A 15,997-nucleotide genomic window follows, 5' to 3' on the forward strand; every position below is an offset into this window, starting at 1 on the left:
GGTGTGAACCACCGCTCCCAGCCGAGGCAGAGTCGTGTTCTGCTGCTGAGGCTGGAGTGCAATGGCGTGATCTCAGCTCACTGCAACCTCCACCTCCTGGGTTCAAGCAATTCTCCTCCTGCCTCAGCCTCCTGAGTAGCTGGGATCACAGGCATGCGCCACCACGCCCAGCTAATCTTTTTTTGTATTTTTAGTAGAGATGTGGTTTTACCATGCTACCGTGTTGGCCAGGCTGGTCTCTAACTCCTGACCTCAGGTGATCCGTCCACCTGGGCCTCCCAAAGTGTTGGGATTACAGGTGTGAGACACTGCGACTGGCCCCCACAGTTTCTGATCGGATCATTAGGCCACAAGACACCAGGTGTCTGGTGGCGTTCAGTCCTGCCCTTTCTCTGCAGAATGACCTTCCCCCCAGCACTCCTGCCTCCAAGTCCTGCGACTCCTCCCCGCCCCAGGACGCGTCCACCCCTGGGCCCAGCTCAGCCAGTCACCTCTGCCAGCTCGCTGCCAAGCCAGCGCCTTCCACGGACAGCATCGGTGAGCACCTTGCCTGTTGGTGCCTGTCCGGAGCAGGCCTCATCTCCGGGGAGATCTAGGAAAAGGGGCTGGAGAGGCAGAAGGCTGAGATTCCAGGCCTGGCGTTCATTGCCTTAGTCCTTTTTGTGACTTCAAGTTAGACTCTGCCTCCCTCTGGGCAGGTCCTCGTTGTCTCAGCTTGGCAGGCAGGGAAACTGAGGCCTGGAGCGTGGAAGGGGCTTAGTCGCAGGTTTCAGCCCTAGTGCACTGGAGAGACGATCTTCAGGGCCAGACGGGCTTGGGTTTCAGACCAAGCTTGGGTATTCACCAGCTGGGTGACCTTGGGCAAGTGACCCATCCTCTCTGAGCCTCAGTTTCCCGATCAGTAATCTGGGGAATGACAGTGGTCATCTTTTCTGCCTTACGGTCACGCCCTGGGCTGGTTCCGGGGCCCCTGAAAAAAGTTGTCCTTGGAACCTGCCCTCAAGGAACTCCCAGGTGGCAAAAAGGGACGAAACCCAGACCCCAAAACTCACAGCCCTGTATAATCAGGGCTGGTACCAAGCCAGGTGCCCAAGAAGGGCAAAGCTGGAGGCTGGCAATGGGGAGGCCCAAGGATGTTTCTGAGATGTTAAGGGACATTGGGCCTCAATTTTTTTTTCTTTTTTTTTTTTTTTTTTGAGACGGAGTTTCACTCTTGTTGCCCAGGCTAGAGTGCAATGGCGCGATCTCAGCTCATGGCAACCTCCTGCTCCCGGCTTCAAGCAATTCTCCTGCCTCAGTCTCCTGAGTAGCTGGAATTACAGGCACACGCCACCATGCCCAGCTAATTTTTGTATTTTTAGTAGAGACCAGGTTTCACTATGTTGGTCAGGCTGGTCTTGAACTCCTGACCTCAGGTGATCCTCCCACTTCGACCTTCCAAAGTGCTGGGATTACAGGCATGAGCCTGGGTTTTGAAGGATCGGTAGGAGTTTGCCAATTAAAAGAAAGAGAATGGCCATAGTCCCAGCTACGCGGGAGGCTGAGGCAGCAGAATTGCTTGAACCCAGGAGGCGGAGGTTTCAGTGAGCCGCGATCGTGCTCCTGATCTCCGGCCTGGCAACAGAGCAAGATTCCATCTAAAAAAAAAAAGAGGGAGAGAAAGTCATGTCCACCGGAGGAACGGTAGTGCAGAGGTCTGGAGGTGTCCCGGGCTATGGCCACTGTGGGACCAGCGCATGGAAACTCCGAATGAAAGGCCAGGGAGCTCCCAAGGCAGTGGGAGGTGGGATCTGGGTCCAGGGTGTCAAAACCTGTCCCCGACTCTTCCCTCTCAGCCCTGAGGAGCCCCCTGACTCTGTCCAGTCCCTTCACCACGTCCTTCAGCCTGGGCTCCCACAGCACCCTCAATGGAGACCTCTCTGTGCCCAGCTCCTATGTCAGCCTCCACCTGTCCCCTCAGGTCAGCAGCTCTGTGGTATACGGACGCTCCCCCATGGTGAGTCCTTGGGTGGGGGCGTAGGAGGTGTCAGCAGGGCCCAGGGGCTGGGGGCCGGGAGGAGAAACCAACTACACAAGGAGAGACACGAGAGTGCAGAAAGGGAAGGGAGCCCTGGCTCAGCAAGTGTGCATGGGAAGACGATCTGGGGGTCTCAGTAGTCCCACAAGCTTAATACAAAGCAGGACTTGTGATTGTGGAAAAATGCAATGGTGATTAAGCTGCATGAAAAGGAGCAGTAGGGCCTTGGCCTTAGGACACTGTTTACAAAAGCGAGCAGTGGACCAGATTTGTCCCGGGGGGCTGGAGTTTAGAGACCTCTGTCATAGAGCCAGTCTGGACGTTGGATGGAGAACCCTTCAGGATCCTTGGAACCCTGGAGTTCTAGGATTTCCTGGACAGAGATTTTGGGGCCGGTGCCCTCAAGTGAAAACCTCAGCCCTCCCTGTGTAGTGTGACAGGCAGAGCGAAGCCATCTCTGCTTCCTTGGGGAGGGGCTGATAAACAACGGCATGGCAGGTGGGCGTGGGCCAGCACAGAGGTGGGTTGGAGTCACCTGCCTCACTGACAGCCCCTCTGGCATTCTGACAGATGGCATTTGAGTCTCACCCGCATCTCCGAGGGTCATCCGTCTCTTCCTCCCTACCCAGCATCCCTGGGGGAAAGCCGTGAGTACCAGGGTGGGGTTTCCTGCCTGGGGACCCAGGCCAGCCCCCCACCTCCTCTGAGGTCTTACCCTGTGTGGTTGGGGTCTCCCTGCTCCCCTTCTAGAAAGTCTCGTGTGGGCCGGGCACGGTGGTTCACGCCTGTAATCTCAGCACTTAGGGAGGCCGAGGCAGGCGGATGACTTGAGGTCAGGAGTTTGACACCAGCCTGGCCAACATGGCGAAACCCCGTCTCTACTAAAAATACAAAAATTAGCTGGATGTGGTGGCGGGCACCTGTAATCCCAGCTACTTGGGAGGCTGAGGCATGAGAATCGCTTGAACCTGGGAGGTGGAGGTTGCAGTGAGCTGAGACTGCGCCGCTGCACTCCAGCCTGGGCAACAAGAGCAAAACTCTGTCTCAAAGAAAAAAAAAAAAGAAAGAAAGAAAAAAAGAAAGGCCAGGCGCGGTGGCTCAAGCCTGTAATCCCAGCACTTTGGGAGGCCGAGACGGGCGGATCACGAGGTCAGGAGATCGAGACCATCCTGGCTAACACGATGAAACCCCGTCTCTACTAAAAAATACAAAAAAACTAGCCGGGCGAGGTGGCGGGCGCCTGTAGTCCCAGCTACTCGGGAGGCTGAGGCAGGAGAATGGCGTAAACCTGGGAGGCGGAGCTTGCAGTGAGCTGAGATCCGGCCACTGCACTCCAGCCTGGGCGACAGAGCGAGACTCCGTCTCAAAAAAAAAAAAAAAAAGAAAAAAAAGAAAGTCTCTTGTGTAAGCTACTCGGAGTTCCACTGGCTCTCCATAGAAGTAGACTCTGACCCCTAAGGGGACACTGGGTGATGTCAGGGGACATGTGTGGTTGTCACAGCTGGGGGAGGAAACGCTCCTGGCCTGGAGTGTGGAGGCCAGGGATGCTGCTTAGCACCCTGCTAACGGGGACGGCTCCCCCAGCGAAGACCTAGCCCCAATGTCCACAGAACTTTCTGCAGTGATGGAGGTGTTCTACACCCACTGCTGGCCAACCCGATTGCCACCAGCTGATAGTGGCTTTGAGTACTTGAAATGTGGCCAGTGCAACTGAGGAGCTGAAAATTTTTGTTTTGTTTTGTTTTTTGAGACAAAGTTTCACTCTGTGCCCCAGGCCTGAGTACAGGGGTGAGATCTCAGCTCACTGCAACCTCCACCTCCTGGGTTCAAGCGATTCTCCTGCTCCAGCCTCCCCAGTAGCTGGGATTACAGGCCTGTACCACTGCCAGCTAATTTTTGTATTTTTAGTAGAGATGGGGTTTCACGATGTTGGCCAGGCTGGTTTTGAACTCCTGACCTCAAATGATCCACCTACCTCAGCCTCCCAAAGTTCTGAGATTCCAGGTGTGAGCCACTGTGCCGGCCTGAAAATGTTTATTTAATTTCAGTTCATTTAAGTATCTTAACTGGTCACAGGTGGCCGGGGCTCCTAGGACAGCACCTTCTAGCTGGTCTGAAACATTCAACATGCCTTTGTGGGTCCTTGGTTGAATGAACGTTTATTAAGTGTTTATTTACCATGTGCCACACCACGACCTAGACCCCCTGTGTATTTGTGCCACCCACTGACTGTCCCATATCACTTTTGACCACGTTGTCCTGCCTTTTTCCTAAATGAATCAGAGGCCGAGCACCATGGCTCACTCCTGTCATCCCAGGGCTTTGGGAGGCCAAGGTGGGAGGATCACTTGAAGCCAGGAGTTTGAGACCAGCCCGGGCAACATAGCAAGACCTCATCTCTACAAAATAATAATAGAGATAATTACTTTAAAAAAATGCATCATAGGCCAGGCCTGGTGGCTCACGCCTGTAATCCCAGGGAGGCCGAGGTGGGTGGGTCATTTGAGGTCAGGAGTTTGAGACCAGCCTGACCAACATGGTGAAAACCTGTCTCTAGTAAAAATACAAAAAAATTAGCCAGGCGTGGTGGCCTGTGCCTGTAATCCCAGCTCCTTGGGAGACTGAGGCAGGAGAATCGCTTGGACCCGGGAAGCAGAGGTTACAGTGAGCCCAGATCATGCCACTGCACTCCAGCCTGGGCGACAGAGCGGGACTCTGTCTCAAAAAACAAACCAAAAAAACACATCAGGCTGGGCCTGGTGGCTCATGCCTGTAATCCTAGCACTTTGGGAGGCTGAGATGGGTGGATCACTTGAGGTTCGGAGTTCAAAACCAGCCTGGCCAACATGGTGAAACCCTGTCTCTACTAAAAATACAAAAAACTTAGCCGAGCGTGGTGGCGCATGCCTGTAATCCCAGCTACTCGAGAGGCCGAGGCAGGAGAATCGCTTGAACCCAGGAGGCAGAGGTTGCAGTGAGCTGAGATCCGGCCACTGCACTCCAGCCCTGGCAACAGGGTGAGACTGCCTCTCAAAAAAACAAAAGGGCCACGTGTGGTGGTTCACGCCTGTAATCCCAGCACTTTGGGAGGCCGAGACGGGCGGATCACGAGGTCAGGAGATCGAGACCATTCTGGCTAACATGGTGAAACCCCGTCTCTACTAAAAATACAAAAAATTAGCCAGGCGTGGTGGCGGCGCCTGTAGTCCCAGTTACTCGGGAGGCTGAGGCAGGAGAATGGCGTGAACCCGGGAGGCAGAGCTTGCAGTGAGCTGAGATTGTACCACTGCACTCCTGCCTGGGCGACAGAGCGAGACTGTATCTCAAAAATAAATAAACGCATCAGAGGATGCCAGGCAGGACAAAGGCGTCTCCCTGCCCTCCCAGGTGTGGGGGCGTGGTGCCCAGGGCTGGGTCATGCCCCGACTTTCTCTCCAGGGCCTACTCCTTCCACGTGTCTGCGGACGGACAGATGCAGCCCGTGCCCTTCCCCTCGGATGCACTGGTGGGCGCAGGCATCCCGCGGCACGCCCGGCAGCTGCACACGCTGGCACACGGCGAGGTGGTCTGCGCAGTCACCATCAGCGGCTCCACGCAGCACGTGTACACGGGCGGCAAGGGCTGTGTGAAGGTGTGGGACGTGGGCCAGCCTGGGGCCAAGACGCCCGTGGCCCAGCTCGACTGCCTGGTGAGGGCGGGGGTGGGACAGTGGGCGGGACTCACAACTGAGGGGTGGAGCTTGTGTTCAAATGGGGCGGTGTTTGCAGGCTGGGTGTGGGTGGGGCTACATGTGAAGGGCGGGGCTTATAGGTGAAGGGTGGAGCTTGTAGTCACTTGGGGCAGGGCTTGCAAGCCAAAGGGGTGGGGCTCATTGGCCAATCAGAATTAGGCTTGCAAGACAATCAGGGTTTGCAGGCCAAGTATGGGTGGGGTTTATAGGTAAAGGATGGAGCTTATAGTCAGATGGGGCAGCATTTGCGAGTCAAAGGGGCGTGGCTCACCAGCAATCAGGGTAGGGCTTGCAGGCCAACCATGGATGGGGTTTACAGGTAAAGGGCGGAGCTTGTCAAATGGAACAGGGTTTGTGGGCTAAAGGGGTGGGTTTTGCTGGCCAGTCAGGGTAGGGCTTGCAGGATAATCAGGATGAGGCTACCTTGGGCTCCAGAGACCCCCACATTGAGCTAGGCTCCTAGAGGCCTCACCTGGGACCAACCCCCAGCCCCTGCTTCTCTCCCCGACCCCAGAACCGAGACAACTACATTCGCTCCTGCAAGTTGCTGCCGGATGGCCGGAGTCTGATAGTGGGCGGTGAGGCCAGCACCTTGTCCATTTGGGACCTGGCGGCACCCACGCCCCGTATCAAGGCCGAGCTAACCTCCTCGGCCCCGGCCTGCTACGCCCTGGCCGTCAGCCCCGACGCCAAGGTTTGCTTCTCCTGCTGCAGCGATGGCAACATTGTGGTCTGGGACCTGCAGAACCAGACTATGGTCAGGTGGGTGGCAGGTGCGCTAGGACCTTGGGCAAGCCCCCGGCCCCTCTTGGTGCAGGGAGGGTGGAGGAGTGACCTGGAAGGACCCTGGGGCAGCTCGAATTCCAAGATGGACACCTGGGCCCTTCTCCCTCTAGGCAGTTCCAGGGCCACACGGACGGTGCCAGCTGCATTGATATTTCCGATTATGGCACTCGGCTCTGGACAGGGGGCCTGGACAACACGGTGCGCTGCTGGGACCTGCGGGAGGGCCGCCAGCTGCAGCAGCACGACTTCAGCTCCCAGGTGCTGTTCGGTTCTGGCGGGAGGGGGATGGAAGCTCTAGGAATCCAGCGTCCCTTCCTTTCCTTGTGAGGTGCCCACTTCTACAAGCAGGACAGGACTCATATCTGCTATGGTGCCCATCTTTCTTGTCCTCCAGACACATCCACAAGCTTCCCCTTTAACTCTCTAAGGACGTAAGGGAACACAAAAGAGCTGATGATTCATATGAAGCTGTGGGGCTACTGAGACCCCCAGATCATCTTCCCCACCTGCTTGTGTCCAGCCATACCCTTATATGTGTCTTTCCTCGTGCAGCTGGGTTCTCCCAGCCTTTAATCTCTGGACCCCGCCCAGAGCATGGGACAAACACTTCCCCACCGAGGACTCACCAAGGGGAGCTACTGGCCAGGAGGACAGAGTGGAGGTTGATGGAGGAGGAGCTGGGCATGGAGAGATCCCCACTGAGGTGGAGCCTAAGCTGAAGGACATGGTGAAGGGGCTGGACAGAACTGGGGGCTCCTCAGGGCTGAGCAAAGAGAGCGAATCTTCAGGCACTGTGACCCTAGATCCTGCCTCTCACCTGCTTTGGGGGCAGGCTGTGAGCTCCTTGTTCTGTCATTCAGGGTTTCCATGGGCTGGTCTCATGCACAGCATACTCTGGGACAGCTCTGAGACCTCTGCACATTTGTTCCCTGTGGCTGAAATGCCTTTCTCTTCTTTCTGTAATTAGCAAACTCCTATTCATCCCTCAAGACCCATCTCATTTGCCCCTCCTTGAAACCTAAGAGGAGCTAACTCCTAACTCCCAAACTCTTTTTTTTTTTTTTTTTTTTTTGAGATAGGGATGCAGTGGCATGATCTCAGCTCACTGCAACCTCTGCCTCCCAGGTTCAAATGATTCTCATGCCTCAGTCACCTGAGTAGCTGGGACTACAGGCATGCACCACCATGCCTGCCTAATTTTTGTATTTGTTGGTAGAGACAGGGTTTCACTGTGTTGTCCAGGCTAGTCTTGGACTCCTGGCTTCAAATGATCCACCTGCCTTAGCTTCCCAGTGTGGGAATTACAGGTGTGAGCCACCGCGCCCTGCCTCCCAGGCTCATTATGTCCAACCCATTGTTCTTTCATTTGACGAACTGTTTGATAGGGAAATGAGGAGTGCAGGTGGACAGAGTTCTCCATCCCATATCCCCGAAGCTTAGTTGAGCTAAGAACATTTCTAGGGATGCCATGGTGAATATCTCCTAGTTCACTGGGTGCCCCTCAATGCGTCTCTACTCAGGAATGCTTCTGTATGGCCAGGAAACGACATTTGAAGCCCTCCAGTCTTCTCTTCTGTAAATGTGTGGTTATTTCCACAGGCGTCTTGTTAGTGAGACTCCAAGCGGTTTAGGGTGGAACAGAGCCTGATTCCTGTTTGTGCCTAAAATGGGGTGGGCTACAGGAGGAGGAGGACCCTGAATCCTTTTAAAATCAAACCAAAAAGCACCATTGCAAATGGGGAACATTCCAGGCCAGGCTCAGTGACTGACGCCTGTAATCGCAGCACTTTGGGAGGCTGAGGTGGGTGGATTGCTTGAGGTCGGGAGTTCAAGACCAGCCTGACCAATATGGAGAAACTCTGTCTCTACTAAAAATACAAAATTAGCTGGGTGTGGTGGTGCATGCCTGTAATCCCAGCTATTTGGGAGGCTGAGGCAGGAGAATTGCTTGAACCTGGGAGGCAGAGTTTGCGGTGAGCCGAGATCGTGCCATTGCACTCCAGCCTGGGCAAGAAAAGCGAAACTCTAATAATAATAATAATAATAATAATAAAAAACAATGAAAAGCAGCATTGCAAATGGGGAACATTCCAGGCCAGGCTCAGTGGCCAACGCCTGTAATCCCAGCAGTTCGGGAGGCTGAGGCAGGAGGATCGCTTGAGCCTAGGAGATTGAGATCGGCCTTGGCAACATAGCAAGACCTTGTCCCTACAAAAAAATTAAAAATAAGGCATGGTGGGCCGGGCGCTGTGGCTCACGCCTGTAATCCCAGCACTTTGGGAGGCTGAGGTGGGCGGATCACGAGGTCAGGGAATCAAGACCATCCTGGCTAACACGGTGAAACCCTGTCTCTACTAAAAATACAAAAAACTACCCGGGTGTGGGGGCAGACACCCGTAGTCCCAGCTACTCAGAAGGCTCAGGCAGGAGAATGACGTGAACCCAGGAGGCAGAGCTTGCAGTGAGCCAAGATCGCACCACTGCACTCCAGCCTGGGTGAAAGTGCGAGACTCCGTCTCAAAATAAACAAATAAATAAATAAGGCATGATGGCACACATCTGTGATCACAGCTACTTGTGAGGCTGAGGTGGGAGGATCACTTGAGCCTGGGAGGAGGTCGAGGCTGCTGTGGGTCATGATCGCACCACTGCACTGCAGCCTGGGCCACAGAACGAGACCCTGTCTAAAAAAAAAAAAAAAAAAAAAAAAAAAAAAAAAAAAGCCGGGCGCGGTGGCTCACGCCTGTAATCCCAGCACTTTGGGAGGCCGAGGCGGGCGGATCACGAGGTCAGGAGATCGAGACCATCCTGGCTAACACGGTGAAACCCCGTCTCTACTAAAAATGCAAAAAATTAGCCGGGCGAGGTGGCGGGCGCCTGTAGTCCCGGCTACCCGGGAGGCTGAGGCAGGAGAATGGCGTGAACCCGGGAGGCGGAGCTTGCAGTGAGCCGAGATCGCGCCACTGCACTCCAGCCTGGGCGACTGAGCCAGACTCCGTCTCAAAAAAAAAAAAAAAAAAAAAAAGTAGGGAACATTCCAAGCTAAGAGTGAGAAGTCCTGTCTCCCAGGCCTGGCTTGTCTATCTTGTTTTTGGGGTTTTTTTTGGTGTTTTGTTTTGTTTTGTTTTGTTTTGAGACAGAGTCTTGCTCTGTCACCCATGCTGGAGTACAGTGGTGCAATCTCAGCTCACTGCAACTTCCACCTCCCAGGTTCAAGCGATTCTCCTGCCTCAGTCTCCCAAGTAGCTGGGATTACAGGTGCCCAACATCACACCTGGCTAATGTTTGCATTTTTAGTAGAGATGGGGTTTTGCCCTGTTGGCCAGGCTGGTCACGAACTCCTGACCTCAGATGATCCGCCTGCCTTGGCCTCCTAAAGCGTTGGGATTACTGGCATGAGCCACAGAGCCTGGCCATGGCCAAGGCCCGGTCTTTCATAGCCTTGCTGTGTGACCTTGAGGGGACACTGCCTCAGCTTCCACCATCTGCTTAAGGGGAGTGATTGTCCTTGCCTGGCTGTTCCCTTCTCTGTCTCTTCTCCCTCCTCTCTGCCTCCTCCCTGTGCTGTTGTGCGCTCAGAGCAGATAATGGATGTGCAGCCCCAGGATTCTGTGTAATTCTGATTAATATTAATGATTCGACATGCAGTTGTCTGCTGTGTTCCCAGTCCTGGGCCAGCTGCCTTTCTCTGGGAGGGCTGAAGAGGGAGAATGTTGGACTCCACCCCCCAACCCTGATGGTGCTGGGCACCCCCCAATATCCAAAGGGACTTGTAGGCTGGACATAGTGGCTCACACCTGTAATCCCAGCACTTTGGGAGGCCAAGACGGGCAGATCACTTGAGGTTAGCAGTTTGAGACCAGCCTGGCCAACACAAGTGAAACTCCGTCTTTACTAAAAATACAAAAATTACCTGGGCATGCCAGCAGGCACCTGTAATCCCAGCTACTTGGGAGGCTGAGGCAGGAGAATCCCTTGAACTTGGGAGGCAGAAGCTGCAGTGAGCTGAGATTGTAACATTGCACTGCAGCCTGAATGACACAGTGAGACTCCGTCTGAAAAAAAAAAAATTTATCCAGCGTGATGGCGCATGCCTGTAATCCCAGCTACTCAGGAGACTGAGGCAGGAGGATCACTTGAACCCTGGAGGTCGAGGCTGCAGTGAGCCATGATTGCACCACTGCACTGCAGCCTGGGTGACGGAGTGAACCCAGGAGACACAAAACAAAGGGGGGCTCGTGACCCCTTCTCTTCCCTCTTTACCCCCAGATTTTCTCCCTGGGTCACTGCCCTAACCAGGACTGGCTGGCGGTCGGAATGGAGAGTAGCAATGTGGAGATCCTGCACGTCCGCAAGCCGGAGAAATACCAGCTGCACCTCCACGAGAGCTGCGTGCTGTCCCTGAAGTTTGCCTCCTGTGGTGTGTCTTCTGGGGCGGGGGGGCACACCCCCAAAACCACAACAAAACCCAGGGTGCCTATTCAATCCAAATCTTAGATAAATAACAAATAATGTTATTTATATACTGTTATTTCTATACTAAGTTTTATATACTCAAAAGCAAATCGTTAGTACAACTATATCCCAAGTGGTGTGTGGGATATACTTATACTAAAAACCAAATAATGAAATATTTGGGATATACCTGTCCTAAAAATTACTGATGACTTATCCGAGATTCAAATTTAAGGCTGGGTGCAGTAGCTCACGCCTGTCATCCCAACACTCTGGGAGGCCAAGGCAGGCAGATCACCTGAGGTCAGGAGTTCGAGACCAGCCTGGCCAACATGGTGAAACCCTGACTCTATTAAAAGTGCAAAAATTAGCCAGGTGTGGTGATGGGTGCCTGTAATCCCAGCTACTTGGGAGGTTGAGGCAGGAGAATCGCTTGAATCTGGGAGGTGGAAGTCGCAGTAAGCCAAGATCATGCCACTGCACTCTAGTCTGAATGAACAACACTCTATCTCAAAAAGAAAAAAAAAAGAAAAAAAGAAATTTAAGCCAGACACAGTAGCTGATGCATGTAGTTTCAGCTACTTGGGACACTAAGGCAGAAGGATTGCCCAAGACCAGTAGTTCAAGACCAGCCTGGGCAACATAGCAAGACTTTCTCTACAAAGAAATAAACAGCCGGGTATGGTGGCTTGCACCTGTAGTCCCAACTACTAGGGAGGCTGAGGCAGGAGGATTGCTTGAGCCTAGGACTTTGAGGCTGTAGGGAGCTATGACTGCATCACTGCCCTCTAGCCTGTGCAATGCAGTGAGACCCTCTCTTAAAAAAATCATCTGTTAGTGTAAGTATATCCTAAATAGTACATGAGATACCTTATACCAAAAAAAAAAAAAAAAAAAAAAAAAAGTACTTGGACTGGGCACGGTGGCTCACACCTGTAATCCCAGCATTTTGGGAGACCAAGGTGGGAGGTTCGCTTGAGGCCAGGAGTTTGAGACTAGCCTGGGGGAGCATAGTCAGATCCCAACTCTACAAATAGTAATTTTTTTTTTTTTTTTTTTTTTTTTTGAGACGGAGTCTTGCTCTGTAGCCCAGGCTGGAGTGCAGTGGCCGGATCTCAGCTCACTGCAAGCTCCGCCTCCTGGGATCACGCCATTCTCCGGCCTCAGCCTCCCAAGTAGCTGGGACTACAGGCGCCCGCCACCTCGCCCGGCTAGTTTTTTGTATTTCTTAGTAGAGACGGGGTTTCACCGTGTTAGCCAGGATGGTCTCGATCTCCTGACCTCGTGATCCACCCGTCTCGGCCTCCCAAAGTGCTGGGATTACAGGCTTGAGCCACCGCGCCCGGCCATTTTTTTTTTTTTGAGATGGAGTCTCCGTTGCCCAGGCTGGCGTGCAGTGGCATGATCTTGGCTCACTGCAACCTCCATGTCCCAGGTTCAAGCACTTCTCAACTCTCAGCCTCCCACGTAGCTGGAGTTACAGATGCCTGCCACCACGTCCAGCTGATTTTTGTGTTTTTAGTAGAGAAGTGGTTTCACCACGTTGGCCAGGCTGATCTCAAACTCCTGACCTCAAGTGACCCAGCTGCCTTGGCCTCCCAAAGTGCTGGGATTATAGGTGCGAGCCGGCGCGCCTGGCAAAAACTAAAAATGTTAGCTGGGCGTGGTGTTGCACACCTGTGGTCCCAGCTGCTTGGGAGGCTGGGTGGGAGGCACGCTTGAGCCCAGGCAGTTGAGGCTGCAATGAGCTATGATTGTACCACTGCACTCCAGCCTGGGTGACAGAGCAAGACCCTTTCTGGAAAAAAAAAAAAAAAAAAGGAAAAGGGAGAGGCCAGACCCAGCCTGCCCCACCTCCCCCTGCAGCCCTGGCCTCTCTTCAGTGCCCCGCCTTGAACCCCACTGCTCTCCTTCCCCAAGGACGGTGGTTTGTCAGCACTGGGAAGGACAATCTGCTCAACGCCTGGAGGACGCCGTACGGGGCCAGCATTTTCCAGGTACTCAGTGGTCTGGAGCCCCCACCCTGGCAGGGCCATGTGCCCGGGTATGCCAGGGTCACAGAGATTGCCCCTGTCCCCGTCCCCCCAGCACCCCCTGCCACCCTAACCCCTCCTCAGGGTCCTGCAAGCCTCCCCACCGCCCAGGTGCTGAAGCTGAGGTTGGAATTTCAGCTAGAGGGCCTCGCCTCATCTGCCTGTAGCCTGTTGGTTTTTCTAAAATATAGTTGCAGTAAGATGCACATAACAAAATTTAAAATTTGCTGGCTGGGCACAGTGGCTCACGCCTGTAATCCCAGCACTTTGGGAGGCTGAGGTGGGTGGATCACAAGGTCAGGAGATTGAGACCATCCTGGCTAACACGGTGAAACCGCATCTCTACTAAAAACAAAATAATTAGCCAGGTGTGGTGGCGGGCGCCCGTAATCCCAGCTACTCAGGAGGCTGAGGCAGGAGAATGGTGTGAACCTGGAAGGCCCAGCTTGCAGTGAGCCGAGATCGTGCCACTGCACTCCAGCCTGGGCGATAGAGCGAGACTCCGCCTCACATAAATAAAAATAAAATTTGCCTTTTTTTTTTTTGGAGACAGAGTCTTGCTCTATCTCCCAGGCTGGAGTGCAGTGGCGATCTTGGCTCACTGCAACCTCCATCTCCTGGGTTCAAGCCATTTTCCTGTCTCAGCCTCCTGCATAGCTGGGATTACGGACATGCACCGCCATGCCTGGCTAATTTTTGTATTTTTAGTAGAGATGAGGTTTCACCATGTTGTCTAGGCTGGTCTCAAACTTCTGACCTCAGGTGATCTGCCTGCCTTGGCCTCTCAAAGTGTTGGGATTACAGGCGTGAGCCACTGTGCTGAGTTGTTTTTCAAATTTTATATCCCCATCAGCAATGATGAAGGTTTTAAAATTCTCTGCGTCCTCACCAACACTTGTTACTGGCTGTCTTTTTAATGATGCCCATCCTGGTTGGTAAAGTTTTTTTTTTTTTTTTTTTTTTTTGAGACGGAGTCTTGCTCTGCTGCCCAGGCTGGAGTGCAGTGGCCAGATCTCAGCTCACTGCAAGCTCCACCTCCCGGGTTTACGCCATTCTCCTGCCTCAGCCTCCCAAGTAGCTGGGACTACAGGCGCCTGCCACCTCATCTGGCTAGTTTTTTTTTTATTGTATTTTTTAGTAGAGATGGGGTTTCACCGTGTTAGCCAGGATGGTCTCGATCTCCTGACCTCGTGATCTGCCCATCTCGGCCTCCCAAAGTGCTGGGATTACAGGCTTGAGCCACCGTGCCCGGCCCAGTTTTTTTTTTTAGACAGTCTCGCTGTCGCCCAGGCTGGAGTGCAGTGGCGCGATTTCGGCTCACTGCAATCTCCGCCTCCCGGGTTCAAGTGATTCTCCTGCCTCAGCCTCCCAAGTAGCTGGGACTACAGGCGCCCGCCACCACGTCCAGCTAATTTTTTGTATTTTTAGTAGAGACAGGGTTTCACCGTGTTAGCCAGGATGGTCTTGATCTCCTGACCTCATGATCTGCCCACCTCGGCCTCCCAAAGTGCTGGGATTACAGGTATGAGCCACCATGCCTGGCGTTTTTATTGTTTTTTGACATGAAGTCCTGCTCTGTTGCCCAGCCTGGAGTGCGGTGGCACGATCTCAGCTCACTGCAGCCTCCACCTCCTGGATTCAAGCAATTCTCCTCCCTCAGCTTCCCAAGTAGCTGGCATTACATGTGCCTACCCCCATGCCTGGCTAAGTTTTGTATTTTTAGCAGAGACGGGGATTCCCCATGTTGGCCAGGCTGGTCTGGAACTCCTGACGTGCTGAGATGACGGGCGTGAGCCACTGTGCCCGGCCCAGTTTTTTATATTTTTAAAGGGTTGTAAGAAAAAATCCCAGACTATGTGACATATTTAGGCAAAGCCTAAAATATTTACCAGGCCCTTTGTGAAGTTTGCCGATCCCTGGTCTAGGCCATCGCTGTGGCCCTCTGCTGTGCTGTGTGACACCATGCCTGGTTCATACCCACTCTGAGCATTTCAGAAAGGGCAGCACTTCAGTTCCATCTCTCTTGGTATTAAGGGAATGGAGTTTCACTCAGCCAGGCGTAGGGGCTCACACCTGTCATCCCAGCATTTCGGGAGGCAGAAGCAGTGGATCACCTGAGGTCAGGAGTTCGAGACCAGCCTGGACAACATGGGGAAACCCTGTCTCTAGTAAAAATACAAAAACTGGCCAGGCATGGTGGCAGGCACCTATAATCCCAGCTACTCAGGAGGCTGAGGCAGGAGAATGTCTTGAACCCAGGAAGCGGAGGTTGCAGTGAGTTGAGATCACACTACTTTACTTCAGCCGGGGCGACAAGAGCAAAACTCCATCTCAAAAAAAAGGAAATGCGTCACTCAGTAGGCGAGTCCTGGCCTCCTATTCCCGACTCCGCCCCAGCCTTGCCCACACACCCATCTGTGGGGATCATGCCTCACCGTGCCCTGTTCTCTCCCCCTTCCCTTGGCAGTCCAAGGAGTCATCCTCAGTCCTGAGTTGTGACATCTCCAGGAATAACAAATACATCGTGACAGGCTCGGGGGACAAGAAGGCCACCGTGTATGAGGTGGTCTACTAAGACATGACCCCCACTTCCTGTACCCGAAGTCCGGACTCCTAGGGGAAGCAGCAGCCGCCTCGCAGCCCTGCCTAGGAACCGTTCATCCCACTGCTCTCTGGCCAACAGCTTCACACCTTCCCCTGCTGCATGTGGGGGCCGATGGGCAGAGGACCTTGGTAGAAATAAAATGTATTTATCACATCCGCATTTCTCTCTCGGGCTGGGGAACTGGTGAACATTGCTTCTCTTGGGCACGGTTACTGGGAGGTGACCGTGTCCTGGGAATCACACATAATGAGAATTCATTCTGGGGCGGGCGTGGTGGCTCACGTAATCCCAGCGCTTTGGGAGGCTGAGGTGGGCGGATCATGAAGTCAGGAGATCGAGATCATCCTGGCTAACACGGTGAAACCCCGTCT

At 53.7% G+C, this 15,997-nt stretch overlaps 1 protein-coding gene across 8 annotated transcripts in view; it reads left to right on the forward strand.

Moving 5' to 3' along the window:
* TLE2 (TLE family member 2, transcriptional corepressor) overlaps positions 1 to 15,779 on the forward strand; it is a 53,113-nt gene extending 37,334 nt beyond the window's left edge. For 5 of the 8 annotated variants that reach the window (XM_037994509.2, XM_037994506.2, XM_037994501.2 and 2 more), the window contains 9 exons: positions 399 to 537; positions 1,836 to 1,996; positions 2,588 to 2,664; positions 5,456 to 5,705; positions 6,262 to 6,509; positions 6,644 to 6,791; positions 10,803 to 10,953; positions 12,909 to 12,985; positions 15,489 to 15,779. In XM_037994509.2, coding sequence (XP_037850437.2) covers positions 399 to 537; positions 1,836 to 1,996; positions 2,588 to 2,664; positions 5,456 to 5,705; positions 6,262 to 6,509; positions 6,644 to 6,791; positions 10,803 to 10,953; positions 12,909 to 12,985; positions 15,489 to 15,596 — 1,359 coding nt within the window. In that variant the 3' untranslated portion in view covers positions 15,597 to 15,779. Of the gene's footprint in view, positions 1 to 398; positions 538 to 1,835; positions 1,997 to 2,587; positions 2,665 to 5,455; positions 5,706 to 6,261; positions 6,510 to 6,643; positions 6,792 to 10,802; positions 11,007 to 12,908; positions 12,986 to 15,488 lie in introns of all 8 variants that reach the window. The other 3 variants (XM_037994502.2, XM_037994503.2, XM_037994504.2) reach the window with 3 other exon arrangements.
* Positions 15,780 to 15,997: the final 218 nt, after the last annotated feature.

Source organism: Chlorocebus sabaeus, chromosome 6 (genome assembly GCF_047675955.1).
Source record: "Chlorocebus sabaeus isolate Y175 chromosome 6, mChlSab1.0.hap1, whole genome shotgun sequence".
NCBI classification, from domain to species: Eukaryota; Metazoa; Chordata; class Mammalia; order Primates; family Cercopithecidae; genus Chlorocebus; species Chlorocebus sabaeus.